The sequence below is a fragment of the Papio anubis genome, chromosome 18 (genome assembly GCF_008728515.1).
Source record: "Papio anubis isolate 15944 chromosome 18, Panubis1.0, whole genome shotgun sequence".
NCBI lineage: Eukaryota > Metazoa > Chordata > Mammalia > Primates > Cercopithecidae > Papio > Papio anubis.
The window spans coordinates 70,124,204-70,147,632 of NC_044993.1; the positions used below are offsets into that span (position 1 = coordinate 70,124,204).

At 44.4% G+C, this 23,429-nt stretch overlaps 1 protein-coding gene and 1 long non-coding RNA gene across 7 annotated transcripts in view; both read left to right on the forward strand.

Moving 5' to 3' along the window:
• Positions 1 to 23,429, forward strand: part of CREBBP (CREB binding protein) — a 156,709-nt gene that overhangs the window by 11,206 nt on the left and 122,074 nt on the right. For 4 of the 6 annotated variants that reach the window (XM_003916457.5, XM_009195876.3, XM_017953147.3 and 1 more), the window contains exon 2: positions 19,390 to 20,102. In XM_003916457.5, coding sequence (XP_003916506.2) covers positions 19,390 to 20,102 — 713 coding nt within the window. Of the gene's footprint in view, positions 1 to 14,839; positions 15,185 to 19,389; positions 20,103 to 23,429 lie in introns of those variants that run through there. The other 2 variants (XM_021931710.2, XM_021931711.2) reach the window with 1 other exon arrangement.
• On the forward strand, positions 11,157 to 13,665 carry LOC110741989. Its single transcript, XR_002519121.1, has 2 exons — positions 11,157 to 13,283; positions 13,386 to 13,665. It is a non-coding gene; the product is annotated as an uncharacterized LOC110741989 (long non-coding RNA).

Below are 23,429 nucleotides of genomic sequence, written 5' to 3' on the forward strand. Positions count from 1 at the left end.
TTCCTTTAAAACGATCATTTTTTAAAGATGCAAGACTCCAGAAAAACAAATGATGAAAGACTCCTTCAAAAATATTCACGGCTTAGGTCACGCTGTTCAGAATTATTCACTAATTTAGAAAATATTTGTTATGCTATGGTGTAGGCCCTGGCGATCCGGTGGGGACGTGACAAGCCCTGTCTCTGCCCTCATGGGTGGTGATGGATACTGGACAGGTAACCGCAGTCAGGTGTGACCTTGGAGGGGACATACTGTGCACTGACTGGGGCACCAGACAGGGTCTGAGCCTGTTTTGAAGGGTATTGGAAGTCCCCGGGGGCTGTGACGTTAGCACTGACACCTGAGGGTGAATAGGAGATGGCAGATAGTACTGTTCCAGGCGGGAGGGAACAGCACACATAGCAGGCATGGAGGACTGACTCTTGTGACAGTTTTTGGGTTATATTCACTGGGCTACCAGAATTTAGGAGGCCTCATAGTCTTGCTTCTGAGAGGGTGGAGACTAAAGGTGTGGTTCTGCCCTGCAGGGGTTGGTTGGGCCTGGGATCCAGTCTTGACTCCTACCACTTCATTCTTTTATTCAGCAAATATTTAAGCACATTTTATGTGTATCACCTGTGGTGATAACAGTGGTGGCAGAAGCTGCTTCTGTCCTCAGGGAACTCTGAGTTGTGTGGTGTGGGTGAGCAGTTCCATGGTGCCCACCATTGCCTATAGCATTTCACACCGAGCTCGATGTCTGACTGGAAGGAAGTGGATGCCTCAGGCTGGGTGGTCAGGGAGGCTTGTTGGAGGAAGGACACCGGAGCTCATTGAGGGTGAGTAGAGCTTCAGCTTCGGCATCTGAAGGTGAGGTAACGTCACCAAGGGCCTTGAATATCAGACCAATGAGTCCAGTTTATTTTTTTTTAGGGCTTATAAAACACAATTAAGTTTTTTTTTTTTTTTTTGAGACGGAGTCTGGCTCTGTCGCCCGGGCTGGAGTGCAGTGGCCGGATCTCAGCTCACTGCAAGCTCCGCCTCCCGGGTTCACGCCATTCTCCTGCCTCAGCCTCCCGAGTAGCTGGGACTACAGGCGCCCGCCACCTTGCCCGGCTAGTTTTTTGTATTTTTTAGTAGAGACGGGGTTTCACCGTGTTAGCCAGGATGGTCTCGATCTTCTGACCTCGTGATCCGCCCGTCTCGGCCTCCCAAAGTGCTAGGATTACAGGCTTGAGCCACCGCGCCCGGCCACAATTAAGTTTTTAAAAAAGCCATGTCTGGAGTAATTGGGGGAACTCTTGTGATTTATTTTCCAGAAGTTTAGATTAGCTTTTTCCAAGGTGTATTTTTTCATCCAAGCTCAGGTCTGTAGGGAGAGTAGACAATGCTTTCCCCTCCTGAGCCCCATTTTTGGGAGGAAAAGGGCCCCATGGAAAAGAAGCTTAAGAACTGGAGCTAGTGTTCTTATTTAAGATGTTAGGAAATTTTTGTACAATTTTCTTTTAAAAGTTTTTTTAAGTTCTTTTCAGTAGATAATATATTCATATGGTTCAGAATTCCAAAAAAGCAGAGTAATTGGTGAAAACCCTTCCTCCTCTCTGTTTCTGGTGTCACTGGTCATAGGCAACCAGTGTTAGCTGTTTGTTACATAATCTAGAGATGTACTGTGCGTAGCCAGGCAAATATGGTCTCTTCTTACTCTTTTTGCCCTAAGTAGGCCATTATATGTTATTCTACTATCAGTGCCTTTCAGACTGATAACGCATCTCAGAGCTGTTGGAAATGTTAGTATTAGAAATGCAGGCTTTGTTCTATTTTTTTAAAAATTTATTTTTATTTATTTTGAGACAGGGTCTCACTCTGTCCACCAGGCTGGTGTGCAGTTATGTGATCACAGCTCACTGCAGTGTCCACCTTCTGGACTCAAGCAATCCCACCTCAGCCTCCCAAGTAGCTAGGATGACAGGTGCATGCCACTATGCCTGGCTAATTTTTTTTTTTTTTAGTAGAGATATGGGGTCTTCCTATGTTGCCTAGGCTGGTCTTGAGCTCCTGGGCTCAAGCAGTCCTTCCACCTCAGCCTCCCAAAGTTTAAGGATTACAGATGTGAGCCACTGTGCTTGGCCCAGGCTTTCTTTTAATTAAGTCTTCTTTTTTAATGGTAAAATGTTTTGGTGCTGCACTTAGATAACACAAAACAATTTTAATGTTTTCACTATATTATATAAATAGGAATAATTGAAGTTTTCTTGTTTTTTGTTTGAGACAGAGTCTTGCTCTGTCTGTCACTTAGGCTGGAGTGCAGTGGTGAGATTATATATAGTTCACTGTAGCCTCAAACTCCTAGGCTCAAGCCATCCTCCCACTTCAGCCTCCATAGTAGCTTGGACTACAGGCATGCACCACCAAGCCCAGATAATTTTTTATTTTTATTTTTGTAGAGACAGGGTCTTGCTATATTGCCTGGGCTTAAAGTTTTTTTTTTTTTTTTAAATCCATGTCATCTCAAAGAATATTAGAGGTTTTGTTATTGTCATCAAAATGCATGTCATGCAGCCAGCTCACACAGCAGTTGTGTTTATTGTCTCTCAATTCCTGGAATCGATTCTTAAAACTTCTGGTTTTTATTACCTACCGTACTTAGTATTTGAAATAGAAGTATCTGTGGGTTAGCAACCTATTTCAACACCAAGCAGATACAGTTTCTTGATTGGTAGGACTTCTAAGAACATTCTCATTAACTCCAGACCTTTTCATTAATTTAGTAAATTAATGTAGAGATTGTAAAACACTGAGTATGACTCAGAAATCCTTTAGAAAAGAAAGGGTAAAATCAGTGAAGCTCCATCAGAAGAGTAGCTGAGTTCCCTGGCATTGCAGATCCAGTTGAGGGAGAGTGATGGGTACTTAGGAGCGAAGACAAGATTGAGAATCAGTAAACAAAGGATTGAGAGCAAAAATGATAATTAGATCTCTTTTAGGGGTAGAAAGAGATATGCTAATGGTGTATATAGGAAATTTCTAGAAGGAAATTTCTAGAAATTGTTTTTCGGGGTTGAGCTAGGGATGTTTTGGGGGCTGTTTTTCATTTTCTTCTGAGTTTTTTTTTTTAAAAGCAAAAAACCATAAATGTATTACTTTCATACTGAAAAAAGAAAAACTAGTTAAAAACAAATTCAAAACAAAACATATTTTGGGGGTATATATGTTTTTGTATTGTTTTATTTTTATATTTGTGATTAGGATAATCTGTTAAATGGTGACAAGCAAAGTTTTGGTTAATTCGTGTTGCAAAACCTTTAGACCTGTAATGAGAATTATTTGAACAAAGTACAAATTACCCCTAAGAGGTGCCATCCAGAGATAGGAAAATGTGACTGTTTTAGTGTGGCATCTGATCATCACGTCCTTTGTCACAAGCTCCATTTTTAGCAACATTTTTATATTAGAGGTTTCTTCATTGATTTGCTAGAAGCCACAAGACCTGAGAGCCAACTAATTTTTGAGTATTTTGAAATAATGTCAGATTTCCCTATGTGAACATTGGGTACAAAATGTTACATGTCGATTGTCACATCCCTTTAGAAAAAAATACTTACTTTTGAAAAGTTCTTCTTTTGGCCGGGTGCGGTGGCTCAAGCCTGTAATCCCAGCACTTTGGGAGGCCGAGACTGGTGGATCACAAGGTCAGGAGATCGAGACCATCCTGGCTAACACGGTGAAACCCCGTTTCTACTAAAAAATACAAAAAACTAGCCGGGCGACGTGGCGGGCGCCTGTAATCCCAGCTACTCGGAGGCTGAGGCAGGAGAATGGTGTAAACCCGGGAGGCGGAACTTGCAGTGAGCTGAGATCTGGCCACTGCACTCCATCCTGGGTGACAGAGCAAGACTCCGTCTCAAAAAAAAAAAAAAAAGAAAAGTTCTTCTTTAAAGTGCCCTTCTTTTCTAGCCTTTTAAGCTTATTTGTACACTAAATACACTTTAAACTAATAGTAAGCCCATTTCAGATTTTATCCTCAAATCATAAACACTCTAACTGGAAACTGGAGCACCGGGAACCATTCCAGGTGTTATCACCTGGTGCTGAAGTTAATCACCTGGACCAGTACACCTCCAGTGGGGGTGCCTTAAAAAAATCAGTTTCTTGGCCGGGTGCGGTGGCTCATGCCTGTAATCCCTGCACTTTGGGAGGCTGAGGTGGGTGGATCATGAGGTCAGGATATTGAGATCATCCTAGCCAACGTGGTGAAACCCCGTCTCTACTAAAATATAAAAATTAGCTGGGCATGGTGGCGTGCACCTGAGCCCCAGCCACTTAGGAGGCTGAGGCAGGAGAATTGCTTGAACCCAGAAGGTGGAGGTTGCAGTGAGCTGAGGTTGCGCCACTGCACTTCAGCCTGAGGAGCAGATCGACTCCCATCTCAAAAAAAAAAGTAGTTGCTTTAATTACTTAAACTAGTAGTTCATTCACATGGCTCAGAAAACTCAGAGGACAAAACTTGTAGAGAGAGCCACCTTCCACCTAGTTCCTGCCAGGTAACCACTGGAAGTAGTGCTGTCTTCCAGGGTTTATCTGCATTCAGGCAGACACTGTTGTCTCATAGTTCTCTCTTCCCCTTTCCTGCCTTTTTCTTCTTAACTGAGGTAGCATAGTGTACACATGGTTGCATACCTTTATTGTCTTCTTATAGTTGCCTACCATTCCATTATGTGAGCTGTGCCATAATTGCTTTAATCCTGTCCCCACTGATCGACATTTAGGTTATTTCCAGTCTTGTCTTCTCACAAACAGAGCTTTAATGAATAGCCTTGTAAAGTTATGCAGGCAAGCAAATCTATGGAACAGATTCATAGAAATGGAATTAGTGGTTAAAAGGCATATGCATTTATAGTTTTGATCATAGCAGATTTTCCTTCAAGAGCCTGTGTGTTGGTAGAGTCTTAAAATGTGAAAAGCAGGCCGGGCGCAGTGGCTCATGCCTGTAATCCCAGCACCTTGGGAGGCTGAGGCAGACGGATCACGAGATCAGGAGATCGAGACCATCCTGGCTAACACGGTGAAACCCTGTCTCTACTGAAAATACAAAAAAAATTAGCTGGGCACGGTGGCGTGTGCCTGTAGTCCCAGCTACTTGGGAGGCTGAAGCAGGAGGATGCTGAACCCGGTAGGTGGAGGTTGCAGTGAGCCGAGATCTTGCCACTGCACTCCAGCCTGGGCGACAAAGCAAGAGTCCATCTCAGAAAAAAAAAAAAATGTGAAAAGCAGCACATATATATTCTCAGTATATACATTGTTAGGTATGTTGCAGATATTCTTTTTTTGAGATGGAATCTTGCTCTTTTGCCTAGGCTGGAGTGCATTGGCATGATCTTGGCTCACTGCAGCCTCCGCCTGTTGGGTTCAAGTGATTCTGGTGCCTCAGCCTCCTGGGATTACAGGCATGTGCTACCATGCCCCGCTAATTTTTGCATTTTTAGTAGAGGAGGGGTTTTGCCATGTTGGCCAGGCTGGTCTCGAACGCCTGACCTCAGGTGACCTGCCTGCCTTGGCCTCCCACAGTGCTGGGATTACAGGTTTGAACCACCGTGCCCAGCCACAGATATTCTTTATCAGCATAATCTGTGATGAGTAACACTAAGGTTGTTCTTCAGCTTGTGATTCTCCATGTTGTGCTTCTTAGTTGTTTCTGAATTCTCTCATTTTATGGTGTACCTTATTATTATTATTTTGAGTCAGGGTCTCACTGTCACCCAAGCTGGAGTGCAGTGAGGTGATCTCGGCTCACTGTAGCCTCCATCTCCCAGGCTCAAGCTATTCTCTCATCTCAGCCTCGTGAGCAGCTAGGACTACAGGCACGTACCACCATGCCTGGCTAATTTTTGTACTTTTTTTTTTATAGAGACCAGGTTTTGCTATGTTGTCCAGACTGGTCTTGAACTCCTGGACATAAGCAGTTCACCCGCGTCGGCTTCCCAAAGTGTCGGGATTACAGGCGTGAGCCACTATATCTGGTCCTGGCATACTTTTTGGACTTAAGACATTCATTTCCTGTTTGTGGCTCTCAAATAGCCCGCACGGCTCCACGCGTTCGTTGTACATGGAATTGGCACTTCCAAGTCTGCTTTCACGGCTGGAATATGCTCTTTCCCCCTTTCTTGACTTCTTGTTGCTGCCTGCCAGCTACATCTCACAGCATTTGGGGCAGAGGACCTGGTCTCTGGATGTCCGTTTGCTTAATCTTATGGTATGGCTGGGGAGTCTGAGGTGGTTGGGAATCTGGGGTCTGGGGCTGCTTCTGCAAAGGCTAGATCCTAGCTCGGCCCCGACATTCTTCCTCCTCCAGAACTATTCTTGGCTGGAGAATCCTCCCCCTGTAAGCAGGGTGGACAGGCGGCTGACTATAGCACCTCTCCGGGGTCTGGTGCCCCTTTCAGCTCTGGTGGTGGTCAGCAGTCAACCCCTTTTTGCTCTCCTGTCCCAGATAATTGGGCTAATGTGCAGGGGCTGCTAGGTCATTACTGTGTTCTGGTGGGAGCTGGCTGCTATGACAACCACCTTCTGTTCCACCCTTGTACCCACCCTTCAGGGCTGAGAGAGGCAGCACGCAAACCATGTTGAGGAAACTAACATTGTCTTGGCTGTCTGGGGATGGCACTTTCCTGTGACTTATAAGTGCACCAAATAAAAATAGACTGGCTGCATTTCCAGGACAGTTTAGGGTCCCAGGTGACAAAGAACTTTGAATAAGGACTGTCTTAGGTTTTTTTTTTTTTTTGAGACAGAATCTTGCTCTGTCACCCAGGCTGGAGTGCAGTGGCGTGAGCTCGGCTCACGGTAGCCTCTGCCTCCCGAGTTCAGCAATTCTCTGGTGTCACCCTCCCAGGTAACTAGGATTACAGGCACCCACCACCACGCCTGGCTAATTTTTGTATTTTTAGTAGAGATGAGGTGTCACCATGTTGGCCAGGCTGGTCTTGATCTCCTGACCTCAGGTGATCTGCCCACCTGGGCTTCCTAAAATACTGGAATTACAGGCATGAGCTACTGTGCCTGGCCCTGTCTTGCTTGGGTTCTTTAAATGGAAGGTAAATAGCAATCATTCAGCGAAGCAGGATGTTTTTGATACCTGATACCCCATGAAGTGCATTTGAGAATGAATAAAAAAGCTAAAATTTTATAATCAATTACACAAAGTAGATTTTACTTTTTCCAGGTAGCATTCTTGAAAATTGTATTAAGTGCTTTTGATAAATCAAATATTTCCCTTCTGATTTACATCACAGTTTCTAAGGTTCTGTAATTTTTATTTCAGTTAGTTTAACCTAATGCCGTAGCTTGATTTCTTTCCCCTACCTTCAAATTTTGAAGTTCATGATGTTCCCATATTAAATGTACTTACTAGGCAGGTTTCCATCTAAAAGAGTCCCCCTGGATGGACCCTTCTGTGACATGAAGAATATCCTGTAATTAAACTTTCAAATAAGAGGCAAACATTGAACAGAGCTTTAGAGGGAAAGGACACTAAGAAAAGACAATTCCAAAGAGGCAGGGACAGAAGACAGCAAGGCAGGCAGGCAGGCAAAGCTGGCTGCTCTGCCGTGGAGAGCTTCAAGGGAAAAACTTCAAGATGGCAGGAGCCCCTCAATAGCTACGAATTCGATACAGTGGGAAGGGCCTCACTTTGGTAGATACGTGGATCTGATACAGTAGGAAGAACCTCACTAGAATGTACTATATGATGAATGGACTCCTTGGGGAAGATCATTGTTAATGTCCACTTAAATATTGTTCATCATACAAAACACAGCATATGACAGGAAAACAAGAAAACCCGAATTCTAGGCTCTAGTATAAATGTTAAGTGCTGTCTTGAGGGCTTTAAGACAATTCAGTTTATTAAACCTAAATTTAATAACCCAAGATTGTGTCATTGCACTCCAGCCTGGGCGACAGAGCAGGACTGCCTACCGTAGTGAGGCCCTTCCCACTGTATGGAACTCGTACCTACCCTGGGGTTCCTGCCATCTTGGAGTTTTTCCCTTGAAGCTCCCCACACCAGAGCAGCCAGCTCTGCCTGCCTGCCTTGCTGTCTTCTGTCTCTGTCTCTTTGGAATTGTCTTTTCTTAGTGTCCTTTCCCTCTAAAGTTCTGCTCAGAATTTGCCTCTTATTTGAAGCCTTTCCTACTTTTGTTCACTACCTTATTCCACTTGGCTGTAAAATATGACATACGTGTTAATCAATTTAAGTTTGTGACTTGGTGTCCATGGGCTGTCTTCCTGAATTAGAGTACAGTCCTTGGGGGAGGCCGACTTCTATTCTAGTCTCAAACCAGCCAATCCTGCACTGAGTGAGGGCCGCTGAGCAGTGACTTGCAGTGACTTGCTTCCTTCTGGAGGGTGGGGGCTGCCAGCCAAGCTCCCTGGCTCTTCAGCAGATCACTGATTCTGAGGAGGGGCAAGACTTAGTCAAGATAAGATCACTGTTGAGAGTGAAGTACAACCTCATTATTCTGTTCTAATTAGGGGTTGGAGTGTCTGCATAAAAGAAGCCTGAATTACAGAAGATTTTATAAGGAGGTTGCTTTAATTATTTCCTAATAGTCATTGTAAAAAAAGAAAAAAAGTTAGATGTCTTTTGGGAACTTGTTTAAATGCCTAGATAAAAATTACTTACGATGGCATAAATATTAATAAAACAGCTTTTCTCTTTCCTTTTTTTTCTTTTTTGGTATGGAGAGTTATTCCGTTATATTTTTTTTGTATAATCCCCAAGAACTTTCAAAGCAAAGTAACCTTTAATTCTACTAGAATTGCCAGAGATCACCAGGGTTGAGTTTATTAGCAAGTCACTACCATTGATAAGTAGTGACTGTTGAGCGCCTGCTCTGTACCAGCCCTGTGGGGCCAGGTTCTTACAGGCTTTGGCTGGTTCAGCCCTCGTAGGTGCCTTGGGAGGTGGGCTTGGGACAGTGATAATAATGACTAATATTTTTTGAGTCATTACTGCATGCCAGGCTCAGTGCTAAATGCTGTATGGTTTAATTCTTTGATCAACGATCCTGTGAAGCAGGTGCTATGGTCCTTCCATTTTATTTTATTTTATTTTATTTTATTTTATTTTTTATGTTATGTTATGTTATGTTATGTCATGTTATGTTACGTTATGTTATGTTATTTGAGACAGAGTTTTGCCCTTGTTGCCCAGGCTGGAGTGCAGTGGCGCAATCTTGGCTCACTGCAACCTCCACCTCCCGGTGATTCTCCTGCCTCAGCTTCCTGAGTAGCTGGGATTATAGGCACCTGCCACCATGCCCAGCTAATTTTTTGTATTTTTTAGTATTTTTAGTAGAGATGGGGTTTCACCATGTTGGCTAGGCTGGTTTCGAACTCCTGACCATAGGTGATGCACCCGTCTTGGCCTCCCAAAGTGCTGGGATTATAGGCGTGAGCCACTGCACCCAACTGTCCTTCCATTTTAGAGCTAAGGAGCAGTATACAGGGAGGCAGTAGCCGTGATGACAGCTGTGATCTGAACCAGGGCTTGGTTGAGTACTCTTCTCACTACTCCAGACTGCACTTCCTGTGTCCGTAGTGTCTAATTAGTAAGAGATCAGTAAACACACCGAGAGCCTAGTGTGGCCTCCAGGTCATTGAACAATAATAATAACGCTGTGAATCCTTCCACCACTCTCTAGATTCCTCATCTTTAGATGTGAACTTTTCCAGGATGCTTTGCCCTTGCTGGATCAAGTTTTTTGTATGTAGATTTTTTCCTTCAAATTTTAATTAACAAATAAAAATTGCATGTGTTTATAATATACAACATGATGTTTTGAAATATCTGTACATTGTGGATTGGCTAAATTGAGCTAAGTAACATATGCATTACCTCTTCCTGTGTCTAGTGTTAATTTAGAAATTAAAAATTTTTTTTGGAGCCACAGTGGCACATGCCAGCAGTCTTGGCTACTTGGGAGGCTGAGGCAGGAGGATTGTCTGAGTCCAGGAGTTTAGGAGTTTGAAGCTGCATTGAACCGTGATCACACTTGTGAATGACCACTGCACTCCAGTCTGGGCAGCACAGACCCCATCTCTTAAGAAAAAATTCCTTTTGGAAGTTTTTCGAGGACAGGTAAATAGGTGAATAAAAATGTTTAACTTTTGAAAGATTTAATAGAAGCATTTGAGTAGTCAGGGTTGTAGTACAAGTCTGAGGATGTAGGGAAAAATCAGGTTTCTCCTATACTCATTTATTTCTATATTCAGTGTCAACAGTCAATACAGAACACTTCTGGGACCAGATTTGTGGAGGTTCCCCCAGCCACACACGTACACTGAGTAAGCACTTGGTACTGCAGCAGGCACCAGCTGACATGTAGATGGTGTCAGATCCCCCAGTTGAGGGCTCAGTCCCCAAGACTGCTCCCGCCCCCTGCCGTTTACAAGCCCCAAGTTGTTTTACCTGTGCTTCTGACTGGCTATAAATAGGGTTCCCACAAGCCCCTCCTTGGGTTCAATTAATTTGCTAGAGCAGTTGACAGAGCTCAAGGAAACATGTTTACGGGTTTTTTTTTTAATTGTAAAAGATATTAAGAAGGATACCACTGCATATCAGGTGATAGGGCAAGGCATGTGAGAGGGCCGTGTAGCTTTTTTGCCCCCTCCAAGTATGCCCCTCTTCAGGAACCTCCATGTGTTCGGCTCTCTGGAAGCTCTCGGAACCCTCTACTTTTGGGTTTTTATGGAGGCTTCATTACATAGGCATGATTGATAAACCAGTGGCCGTTGGTTATCAGCTTAATTTAACATTTCTCCCTTCCTGGGAAATTAAGGATGGGCTGAAAGTCCCAGTCCTCTAATCAGTCATGCCTTGGTCTTCCTGGTAACCAGCTCCCATCCGAAGCTATCTAGGGGCTGCCAGCCATCAGTCAATTCGTGAGCATACAGAAAGACATTACTGGCTGGGTGTCGTGGCTCACACCTGTAATCCTAGCACTTTGTGAGGCTGAGGCGGGTGGATCACCTGAGATTGGGAGTTCTAGACCAGCCTGACCAACATGGTGAAACGCTGTCTCTACTAAAAATACAAAAAATTAGCCGGGCGTGATGGTATGCGCCTGTAATCCTAGCTACTTGGGAGGCTGAGGCGGGAGAATCATTTGAATCCGGGAAGTAGAGGCTACAGTGAGCCAAGATCTTGCCACTGCACTCCAGCCTAGGCGACAGAGCCAAAAAAAGAAAAAAACCAAAAAAAAAAAAAACCTGCTTTGGAGAGTCCCAGGATTTTAGGAGTGGTATGCCAGAGACAGGGTGGAAGACCAAATACATATTCACGGTATTACAAAAGTAATGCAAAAGACAATCTAAAGAAACCATGAAAAAAAAAATCTAAAGAAAGGAGACCTTTTTCACAGGAAATAGGGATGTGAGAGAGAAATTAGGAGTGGGTGAGGAAGATAAAATATGTGTGGGAGGGAAAGCAGAGAAATATGAACACATCACAAAACAGCATCTGAACTCTTACTTGCTTATTTCTCACACTACTATTGCTCATTCCACATTATGCCATTTACTCTGTGTATCAGTTCTAGGGTTGGGGTTCATTGATGCTGAGTTTGTAGTCAAAGACTGAAATATACTTGGGTGGTCCCCTAAAAGGTAAAGAGGGCAATAGGAAAAAGTCTTAAAGAGAAAGATGAGTTAGTGTAATATTTCTAGAGACTTCTTTATTGTTTCTGTTTTCAGAAAGTAGTAGTAAATGTTAAGATTACTTAAGATTACTGCTTTATATCTTTGACTTGACAGGCAGCTTGTTGATACTGTGTATCCTCTATAATTCGTGCACTCAGACGTGGGTTTATTGAGTGCCTAGTACATACGAAACATTTTATGCGAGGCACTGAGTAGATAAGCAAGACAGGATCCCTGCTTTCAGGGAGCTTACAGCCTGACGCGTTATAACGTGAAGTTGTTAGCATAATTTTAATGCATTATGTCTGTAGGAGCATAAAATAGTTCTTATTTCCAGGAGAAGGTGTGATAAACCAGTCCTGTCCGTACAAATAATTTGGGACTCCAAGTGGAATTCGAAGAAAAAAATAAGGTATTAGGAAAGAAGAGACTGTAGAAAACCTGAAGAAAGGTGTGTTTTGTGGATACTTTGGCTGATGCCTTTGACATTTTTTTCAGATGAGACTGTTTTCAAATGTTATTGGCTGCACAGATTGATTTAGCCACCCGCCTGGGGTTTGATTCTAATAGTTCATTCCTTGCTTAAGGTGAAATGCTGATTTCTGATCATGATTATTAAGAATGGATCCTGGAACAGATGTGGGTCCCATTTGTCTTTCAGTGTTTAGGAGTGATCCCCATCTAACAGTCTCTGTGTGTGGACTGCCGACTTGGGTTTCCGAGTATAGAAGTGAATGTCTCTCTACCTTGCTTGGTAAACAGCTTGTCTTTCCTGAGGCTGCCTGAGTTTGGCTGTAACTTTCTCCTTCCTAAGTCCCTATTATTTTCCTCATTCCTCACTGGGTCTTCCCAGCCTTGTATGAGTGTGATAGAAATGGGAAGTGTGTAGCCTCTCTTTACTCTCATTTCAGCTTAATGAAAGGGGTAGCCTCCTGGTTGGCAGCCAGGAAGCTCTAAAAGAGAAAATTCCTGTCCCTAGCTATGAAAGTATGACAGGCAGTGTTTGCTATTTGACATTGGCTGGGGAAGTCTCCCTTGAGGTGCAAACGCCCTGGGTGCAGGGTGCCCACAGTCTCCTTTGCTTTGCATTCTCCTGGGCCCCTGGTGACGGTCAGAGAGAAGAGAGCTTACCTGGGACTGGATCGCTGTCAATCCTGAACCTTAGGAACTTCCGATGATACAGATTGCTCTTGCTCAAGCCATGTGTTGGGACACTTTGGTATGTAGAAAGCAAAGCTGTGCTGTGTTGCAATATCCTGGCCTGCCTCCTTCACTCCCCTTTGTCAGTTTTTTTGAACTAGGGAATATGAAAATGTGGTGACAGTGGTGAATAGAAGGGTGATGGTACGACTATGTGTGCCCCTATCTTGTCTTTTAAAAAGCCACACCTATATATTTGGCTTTACACATATTCATATGGTGAATTACAGAAGAAAAATCAGTCGACTCTCCCTTCACCCAAACAGCTGGTATGTGTATTTGGACTGAAATAGGATGAAAAAGTGGTCAGGGTGGTCAGAACATAGCAGACCAGTGAAAAACAAAAACACTACCCAGGACAGAAGCCCTGCTTACAATTTGGAAACTTGCCTGTGAATTTGAATTTGGTAAGAACTAGAATAAATCACAAATGAAAACTGATACTCTGAGAGTGGCAGGATGATAGGTGAATTTTTTAACTCTGGGGTGTTGGTACCCTTGTTTTACAGGTGGGGTATGAAGATGCAGAGATGAAGCAGTTTGCCCAAGGATGCAGGATTTGAACTCCTGTGCTCAGCTTCCAGGTGTTCTGTTCCCATTGGCCTACACTGAGGCCAGCCCTGCTGGGTTTCACTAACTACTCTCTGAGTTTGTCTGCTCTTCTGTGGCCTGGCCTCCCTCTCCTAGGAAGAGTGCTTAGGGATGTTTGAAATAGCCAGTTAGGTCGCCTTTTGCAGATTTTTCCAAACTTAAACATAAAATATTTGGCACTTGTTTGCTTCTGGGTTACAGTGCTTGACATGGTCTCTTCATCCTTGCCCTGGACAGAAAGGAAGGAAAGCTGATCTCTCATGTAATGGCTCCACTTCCTGGTTTAGATGAAGTTTCATTTTCATGCTCATCAGTTAAGGAACACTGCATTTTTAAAAGTTATTTTGGACTGCAGTGGCTCATGCCTGTAATTCCAATGCTTTGGGAGACTGAGGTGGGAGTATTTCTTGAGGCCAGGAGTTTGAGACCAGCCTGGGCAACATAGCAAGACCCCGTCTCTACAAAAAAATAATTTTTTAAAATTAGCTGGCAAGCCTGGGAAACATGGTAAAACCCTGTCTCTACAAAACAGTACAAAAATTAGGTGAGTGTGTTGGTGCGAGGCAGAAGCTGCAGTGAGCCTACAACTTGACCGCACTCCAGCCTGGGTGACAGAGCAAGACCCTGTCAAAATAATTATTTAATTAATTCATTAATTAAAAATAAAATAAAAAATGAGCTGTGTGTGGTGGGGTACACCTGTGGTCCCAGCTGTAGGGGGGCTGAAGCGAGAGAATTGGCGGAGTCCAGGAGTTCGAGGATACAGTGAGCTGTGATCACGCCATTGCACTCCAGCGTAGGTGACAGAGCAAGACCCCATCTCTAAAACATAAAATAAAAAATAAAAAGTTGTTATTTTTGGAGAGTACGTATTTTATTTTTTCCTTTTATTTGTAGTTGACGTGTAACAGTTGTATGTATTAATGGGGTACAGAATATTTTGTAACATGCATGCAATGCGCAATGAGCAAATCATAGTAATTAGGATATCTACTACCTCAAACATTTATCATTTGGGTTGGACAAAAGTATTTATTAGGGAGTACTGAGTAAAAGTGTGTGTGCAGGTGGGCAAAGCCTGGAGGGCAACAAAGAAAACAGTAGTTATGTTAGGACTTTTTTTTTTTTTTTTTGAGATGGAATCTCTCTCTGTCACCCAGGCTGGAGTGCAGTGGCCGGATCTCGGCTCACTGCAAGCTCCGTCTCCCAGGTTCACGCCATTCTCCTGCCTCAGCCTCCCGAGTAGCTGGGACTAGAGGCACCTGCCACCGCGCCCGGCTAGTTTTTTTTTTTTTTTTTTTTGTATTTTTGGTAGAGACGGGGTTTCACCGTGTTAGCCAGGATGGTCTCTATCTCCTGACCTCGTGATCTGCCTGCCTCGGCCTCCCAAAGTGCTGGGATTACAGGCGTGAGCCACCGCGCCTGGCCTGAGAGGACTTTTTAATAAAATGTTATATTGTGCAGTCTTTGTATCTGGACACCTCAGTCAATCGCCAAATTTAGGATAGCATAATAGCATAAAAACTATGGATTGGGACCCTCAGAAGCATGTTGAGTCCTAGTTCACCAGGTATGGGCCCTGTGTACTCATGGAGCTGTCTGCTGTATCTGGGATCAGATTCCTGTTTCTTCAGAATGACATGTCCTGTAACCATGAGGAGGTATCCCAAATTGAAGGACCTTCTACAACAACAACTGGCCTCTATTCTTCAAAAATGTGAGTTATGGCTGGGTGCAGTGGCTCACGCCTGTTAACAGCACTTTGGGAGGCCTAGGCAGGCAGATCTCCTGAGGTCAGGAGTTCGAGACCAGCCTGGCCAACATGGCGAAACCCCGTCTCTACTAAAAATACAAACGTTAGGCGGGTGCAGTGGCGCACACTTGTAATCCCAGCTACTCCGGCTGAGGTTGGAGAATTGCTTGAACCCGGGAGGCAAAGGTTGCAGTGAGCCTAGATTGTGCCACTGTACTCCATCTAGCCTGGGTGACAGAGCAAGACTCTGTCTAAAAATAATAATAATAAATTAATTAATAATAAAATGTCAGTTACGAAAGACAAAGGCCAGGGAACGTTTGAACCTTGTTCGATTAAACAAGGCGACAAAGACATGACAATTAAATGCACCATGATCCTGAATTAGATCTCGGATCTTGTAATCTCACGGCTATAGGACATGTCATTTTGAAGAGACAGATGTGAAAAGAGCATTATTGGGACAACCAGCAACATTTGAGTAAGGGCAGTATATTCAGTATTGTATCAGTGTTACATTTCCTGAGTTGCACATGCATGCTGTGATTATGTAAGAGGATGTTCTTAGGAGATACGTACTGAAGTACTTAGGAGAATAGTGTCATTTTGTCTGCAGCTTACTCTCAGTCTGTTTTTCTGCAAAAACTGTTGCATGCATGTACACACTCCTAAATCACACCTCATTCCTTATAGACAGGTGGGAAGATACAAGTGTGTGTTAGACATGATTTTCTAGGCTGACAAGAGGGACTGTTCAGTTGGACAGGGGCAGCCCAAAGTCTTCATAGTTGCTGTGTCTAATCTGAGTGAGAACTGAGGTGAGTTTTAGAACGAGAGAGAGATTCAAGAGGAAAGATTCCCAATGCATATGCCAGCTCTTAGTGTTGTGGCTGGAAAGTAGGAGGCATCTGGTGTTGTCCTGTAAAGGCAGGCCGAGAAGATAGCCTCACGTGCCATGAGAAGGTGTTTGAACTTCTTCCATAGACATGATGGGTCTGTTAGGGTTAGGGTGGCTAAAATGGCTTCAATGATAGTAAGTGTATTTTCTCACATAACATGAAGTTCGAAGGTGGGAAAGTACCATGGTTGCATCACTTAGCCGTTCAGAGATGATCTACCCACCCCAGGTGTTTGTGGTTTTGGCTACAGCCATTCTCAGCATGCAAGTGGTGTCTGCTCTCCTGGCTACAGGGTGGTTGTCACCCGCCCATGACGAGATCTAGTGAAGAAGAGGAGAGAGATTTCTTTCTGAGCATCCCTTACTGTTAGGAAGGAACACCTTTTCCACAATGGTCCTGGTTCAGTGTACCTTCAGATTCCCTTAGCTGAGATTGTGTCACCTGCAAAGGGGAATGTGATCATGGTGGTGGGCTTATCTGGTCACTCCCCCTCCTGTGGCCAGGAAAGGTGTTGCCCTTCCTCAGAGGAACCTCCCAGGGAGCCACCTCAGATCATGTGGGTGTTGCCAGCAGCATGGGGCCAGGGGTATTGGGTAAGCAGACATTAGGGTCTGCCACCATGCAGAAAATATGTTTTAATTTTTTCTTTTTCTTTTTTTTTTTTTTTGAGATGGAGTTTCACTCTTGTTGCCTAGGCTGGAGTGCAATGGCGATATCTCAGTTCACTGCAACTTCCACCTCCCAGGTTCAAGCGACTCTCCTGCCTCAGCCTCCCGAGTAGCCGCAATTACAGGCGCCTGCCACCACGCCCAGCTCCTTTTTGTATTTTTAGAGGAGACAGGGCTTTGCCATGTTAGCCAAACTGGTCTCGAACTCCTGACCTCAGATGGTCTGCCTACCTGAGCCTCCCAAAGTGCTGGGATGATAGGCATGAGCCACAGTGCCTGGCTGATGTATGGTGTTTTTTGTTTGTTTTTTTGAGATGGAGTCTCACTCTGTTGCCCAGGCTAAAGTGCAGTGGCACGATCTTGGCTCACTGCAAGCTCCACCTCCCGGGTTCACACCCTTTTCCTGCCTCAGCCTCCCGAGTAGCTGGGACTACAGGCATCCGCCACTACGCCCAGCTAATTTTTTGTAGTTTTAGTAGAGACAGGGTTTCACCGTCTTAGCCAGGATGGTCTCAATCTCCTGACCTCATGATCTGCCCACCTTGGCCTCCCAAAGTGCTGGGATTACAGGCATGAGCCACTGCGCCTGGCCTGATGTTTTAAAGTATTATACAGCAGCTTATTACACCTCCTGTTATGGATAGCAGTAATAATAATACACAGTACTTAGCATTTACCACCCACAGGCACTCTTTGTTCCCAGTCGTGTTTTACACTTATTTCTTGATTTGGTCCTCACAACAGCCTTATGAGGTGTAGAGGCCATTGTTACCCCTAGTTTCCAGATGAGGAAACTGAGGCAAAGAAGGGCTGAGTAACCTACCAAGGTCACATCACTAATGAATGGGGAGCTGGAGTCCAGTGTGGGCAGCCCCAGTCTAGATTCTGTAACCACTAGGAAAAACTGCCTCTGGGTATTTTTTGTGCTTTTTTTTTTTTTTTGGATGCTACAGATAATACTAAGATGAACATATTTCTACATACCTCTTCCTTTGCACATACATGAATAGCCTGGCCATCATGGGTTAGAGTACGTGGGAGATGAGAAGGTAGAGATGACATGTGTAGACCACACTTCAGAGAAAAGTTACTTTGAAAGGGACCGGAAAAAAAGGGTTGTTTTAGTTCCCATTTGTTTCCTTATCAGGAAGGATGGATTATTTTGTTTAGTGTTTTATCTCCCCTTGGGATGATGACCTGCTTATGTCCTTTTATAGTCGGGACTCAGTGTGCTTCTCATCTTCCTGTGTGATTGACATTTACCCTTTTCATATACTACAAATACTTTTAGTCTCTTTATTTTCTTTTATTTTCAACTCTTTGTATTTTCTGTGTATGTCTTTATTATCATTTCCTGCAGCTTAAACACTTTAAGAAATCACTGATTTCATTTTGTGTTAAAGCTAGTTTATTTTTTGTTTTTTAACTTTTAAATAATGTAATTGGCGGGGCACGGTGGATCACGACGTCAGGAGATTGAGACTATCCTGGCTAACACCGTGAAACACCGTCTCTACTAAAAATACAAAAAGTAGCCGGGCGTGGTGGCGGGCGCCTGTAATCCCAGCTACTCTGGACTCGGAGGCAGGAGAATGGCATGAACTCGGGAGGCGGAGCTTGCAGTGAGCCGAGATCGTGCCACTGCACTCCAGCCCGGGCGACAGAGGGAGACTCCGTCTTAAAAAAAAAAAAAAAAGTAAGGTTGACTTTACTGTCCTTAAATTGCTGTTCATGCAAGTCAGTGCCCAGTTACTTTTCTACACACATACATTGTTTTTTGTTGTTGTTGTTGTTTTGAGATGGAGTCTCTGTGTCGCCCAGGCTGGAGTGCAGTGGCGTGATCTCAGCTCACTGCAAGCTCCGCCTCCCGGGTTCCATGCATTCTCACCCTCAGCCTCGGTAGCTGGGATTACAGGCGCCGGCCACCTCACCCAGCTGATTTTTTGTGTTTTTAGTAGAGACTAGGTTTTACCGTGTTAGCCAGGATGGTTTCGATCTCCTGACCTCGTGATCCGCCCACCTTGGCCTCCCAAAGTGCTGGGATTATAGGGTGAGCCACTGTGTCCAGCCACACATGCATTCTTAAAAGCATTTTAAAATTATAATTCAGTGAATTTGGGGTCTTCCCATTGTTTTCTTTTAATTTGTATATCTGAGTTTGCCCTCACACCACACTATTATGATAAATCTAGTAGGGCTGTCGTCATCTGTTTAACTTTTCTGTCTTCAGAATTGGAAGGATGTTTTTTTTTTTAATTTTCCCCAATAAACTTGTAAATCATTTTGACATTACTCTTTCTTTTTTTTTTTTTTTTTTTTTTTTGAGACAGAGTGTTGCTCTTGTTGCCCGGGTTGGAGTGCAACGGTGCCATCTTGGCTCACTGCAACCTCCGCCTCCCGGGGTCAAGCTATTCTCCTGCCTTAGCCTCCGGAGTAGCTGGGATTACAGGCATTCGCTACCACGCCCGGCTAATGACATGACTCTTAAGACATGCTAGTGTTTGCACTGAATGCCCCATTAGGTTAAGATCGTAGAAACATGGCAGTTGGAGAGCTGTTAAGGTTGCTTAGTTTCTCATTTCCATTTCTGTTTAATTTCTAGATTTTGGATCATTGTTTGACTTGGAAAATGATCTTCCTGATGAGCTGATACCCAATGGAGGAGAATTAGGCCTTTTAAACAGTGGGAACCTTGTTCCAGATGCTGCTTCCAAACATAAACAACTGTCGGAGCTTCTACGAGGAGGCAGCGGCTCTAGTATCAACCCAGGAATAGGAAATGTGAGCGCCAGCAGCCCCGTGCAGCAGGGCCTGGGTGGCCAGGCTCAAGGGCAGCCGAACAGTGCGAACATGGCCAGCCTCGGTGCCATGGGCAAGAGCCCTCTGAGCCAGGGAGATTCTTCAGCCCCCAGCCTGCCCAAACAGGCAGCCAGCACCTCTGGGCCCACCCCCGCTGCCTCCCAAGCACTGAATCCGCAAGCACAAAAGCAAGTGGGGCTGGCGACTAGCAGCCCTGCCACGTCACAGACTGGACCTGGTATCTGCATGAATGCTAACTTTAACCAGACCCACCCAGGCCTCCTCAATAGTAACTCTGGCCATAGCTTAATGAATCAGGCTTCACAAGGGCAGGCGCAAGTCATGAATGGATCTCTTGGGGCTGCTGGCAGAGGAAGGGGAGCTGGAATGCCATACCCTACTCCAGCCATGCAGGGTGCCACGAGCAGCGTGCTGGCTGAGACCCTAACGCAGGTTTCCCCGCAAATGACTGGTCACGCGGGACTGAACACCGCACAGGCAGGAGGCATGGCCAAGGTAAGTGAGCTGACGTGCTTTCAATACTTCCTACCTAACCTTGGGCTTTCCCTCTGAGTAATACGTAAAATGGGACCTTGTGGCCCACTCCTGTTTCTCCTCTTGGGCTCTGCATGTGCCACTCATACTTGGAAGATACAGATTTCTTTCTAGGTTAAAGATCTCTGCACCATTTCTGTCTTTAAAATGAGAATTCTTAAAGAAGTAGGATAGCTTGCAGGTCAGGCAGTTGGAAAATACAGGGCCTGATGTGTCCATGAACCTGTTAAAGGTTGTTTCCTGCCTCTGTACCGCCCACTGAGGAGGTGATTGTTAGTCTGTGTGCTCCTCTATGGCTACCCAGTGAAGTATCTGTTGTCACAGTGTCCATTTCACTGAATGAGAAAGCTGTGTTCCAGAGTTGTCAGCTCACTCTGCCATGTTAACAAGCAAGAGGTGGCAGAGCCGGGGAGAGGCATGGGCATTCGGGTCCCAGGGGAAACACTAGTGCAGTGGTGCTTGAGGTGGGGTCCCCCAGACCAGCAGCAGCAGCAGCAGCAGCATGCCCTAGAAGCTTGTTAGAAATGCACACTTCTATATTGACTCAGAAACTCGGGGTGGGCCTGGGCTTTAAGAAGCCTCCAGATGGATGCTGGACGCAGTGACTCATGCCTGTGATCCCAGTACTTTGGGAGGCTGAGGTGGGTGGATAGCTCAAGTCTAGGAGTTCAAGACCAGCCTGGGCACTGTAGCGAAACCCTCTTTAAAAAAAACAAAAGAAAAAAAAAAAAAAGGCAGCAACAGCAGCCTCCAGGTGGTTCCAAGCTCACCCACATCCCCCCAACACACACACACACACACACATACACACCCCCACACACACACCCACATACACACACTCTCTCTCACACGGCCAAGAGCTCTGCTAGGGTAGGGAAAGGCCTGGACTGGGATTTGCAGCCACCAGCCTTACAGCTGCCTTCTACAGTAGGAACTGAACTTGGAGAAGAGGGAAGGCATATGCCTAGATAGATGTGAGACAGCTGGAAAAGCCCAGGGCTGACAGGGAGGAGTGCAGAGAAGGAAGCGCCACCTATTCCCACTGAAGCGACAAACACTGTGGATGCTCTGCAGCCAGAGGCTTCTCAGCGGCAGCCACCAGGCACGCCTTCAGGCAGTAAATTCCGCACATCCCAGAACAGAAAATCAGTTTGGGTTGTTCTTTGGATTTGTTTAGTCCCAAGTAGGAGTGAGGGAGAAATAAGAGTAGAACACAGTTTCCCCACAAGGTTGGTGAGACCGTTGGGTGATGGGTCCGAAGCCCTGTGACTATCGGAAACAAGGAGAGGATTTTTTTTTTAACTTAAGAAATGAAGGTGGAGTAATTCTCAGTGTTTAAATTGCATTTGTCTCTTTTGAAATGTTAGTAGAGGGGAACGTGAACTTAAATTTTACTTGTACCTGGCATTTGAAGAAGAGTCTGTATGAGTGTGTCATTTAGAGTCGATTGAGAAGGAATTTCTCATGGGTTTATGGTTCCTGGAGAGATGATCTGATCCATGTTCCTTGTCCTAATTCAGTCATCACTCTATTCCTTACTACCCATTTTTAAAACTCCGTCTATTCTGGAGAGTTTAAGTCATACGAAGTCGACATAATAGTATAAAACAATGATTCCCAAACTGTTTTTTTAATCTCAAGACTCCTGAATAATCTTAACAATTACTGAGGACCCCAGAGAGATTTCTTTAATATGTGCAGTATACCTCTCAATGTTTACTGTGTTAAACAGTAAAACAGAATTTTGAAACACATTTCATTATCCGTCCAGCTCAGTGGCATCACATATCACAAAGTAACTAGAAAACTAGATCTACTGTGTTCTTGTGAGAGAATGAGAGGGAAAAGGCAAATCATGTCTTAGTATTTTATGGAAATAGTTTTGACATCATGGTCCCCCTGAAAGGGCTGGGACCCTGGACTGCACTTCAAGAGCTTTTGATAACATGTATGTAGAAGTTAGACTTTGTAGACCTAAACACAAAGCCATTGTCACATGTTAACAAATTTAACAGTAACTTCATGTCATACAGTATCCACAGAATAGCCACGTTTCCAGTGGTCTCATATGTTGTAATTTGTTTTTTTTTTTCGAGATGAAATTTCACTATTGTTGCCCAGGCTCTGGAGTGCATTGGCGCCATCTGGGCTCACTGCAACCTCTGCCTCCTGGGTTCAAGTGATCCTCCTGCCTCAGCCTCCCGAGTAACTGGGATTACAGGCGCCTGCCACCACACCCAGCTTTTTATATTTTTAGTAGAGTCGAGACGAAGCTGGTCTCGAACTCCTGACCTCAGGCAAACCGCCTGCCTTGGCCTCTCAAAGTGCTGGGATTACAGGCGTGAGCCACTGCGCCCGGCCTGTAATTAGTTTTTATAGATTTTAACTGAAAATGTACATTTCAGTCAGTTGATATGCCTCTTAAGAATCTGTTATCTGTTGGTCTGTGGGATCCTTACAGTTTATTTATTGAAGAAATATGTTTTGGTTGTTGTCTGCTATTTATCCTGGGGAGTGTCTTCCAGAGGTTGGACTTTGCTGATTACACCTGTAACACTTCATGCTCCTCTGTCCACCCAGGTTTTTCATTCCATCCTGGGGTTCCTTTACACACAGTGGTCTTTCTTTCAAACAGGAACTCGTGGATGTCACTGTTTGGAAAGTGAGCCTCGTTAGCATGCTGGGGACAGTTGTCTCTAGTTTCCTATAGGTATCTCAAAGCAGCCCACTAGAGGTGGGTAGAGTGCATTTTTTAAAGATGTGTCATGGCCTTTGGGTGGAATGAAGGACCAAGTCGTGGTGGGCACAAAGTGAGAACAAGAGACAAGTCCATTTTAACCCATTCCCTCTCTAGAACCTTATGACAGCAGAGCCAACTAGATTTTAAAATGCACAAGGAAAAGGCAATTTTTTTAAAAGATAATTTTGTTTTAAGAACTGTTACACAGGAAGTACATCCTATGAAATAATTAAAATAATAGGAAAAAAGCAGCATCCTCCTTACAGATAAAGTTTTAAAATACATAATGAAACCAGACTGCATAAGCACCTTGCTGTTTTACTTGACAGTGTACTTTGATGGCTTTCCGTGACACTGCACAGAGATTTTTTTTTCTTACTGATAGCAAAGTATTCCATTATATGATGCATCATAATTTATTGATCTAATCCTCTGAGGATGAACGTTTGGATTGTTTCTGACTTTTCACTAATACGACAATGCCTGTCCATATATGTCATGGATTAGATTCTGAAAAGGAAAATTAATGGTTCACAGACTTGTTAAAA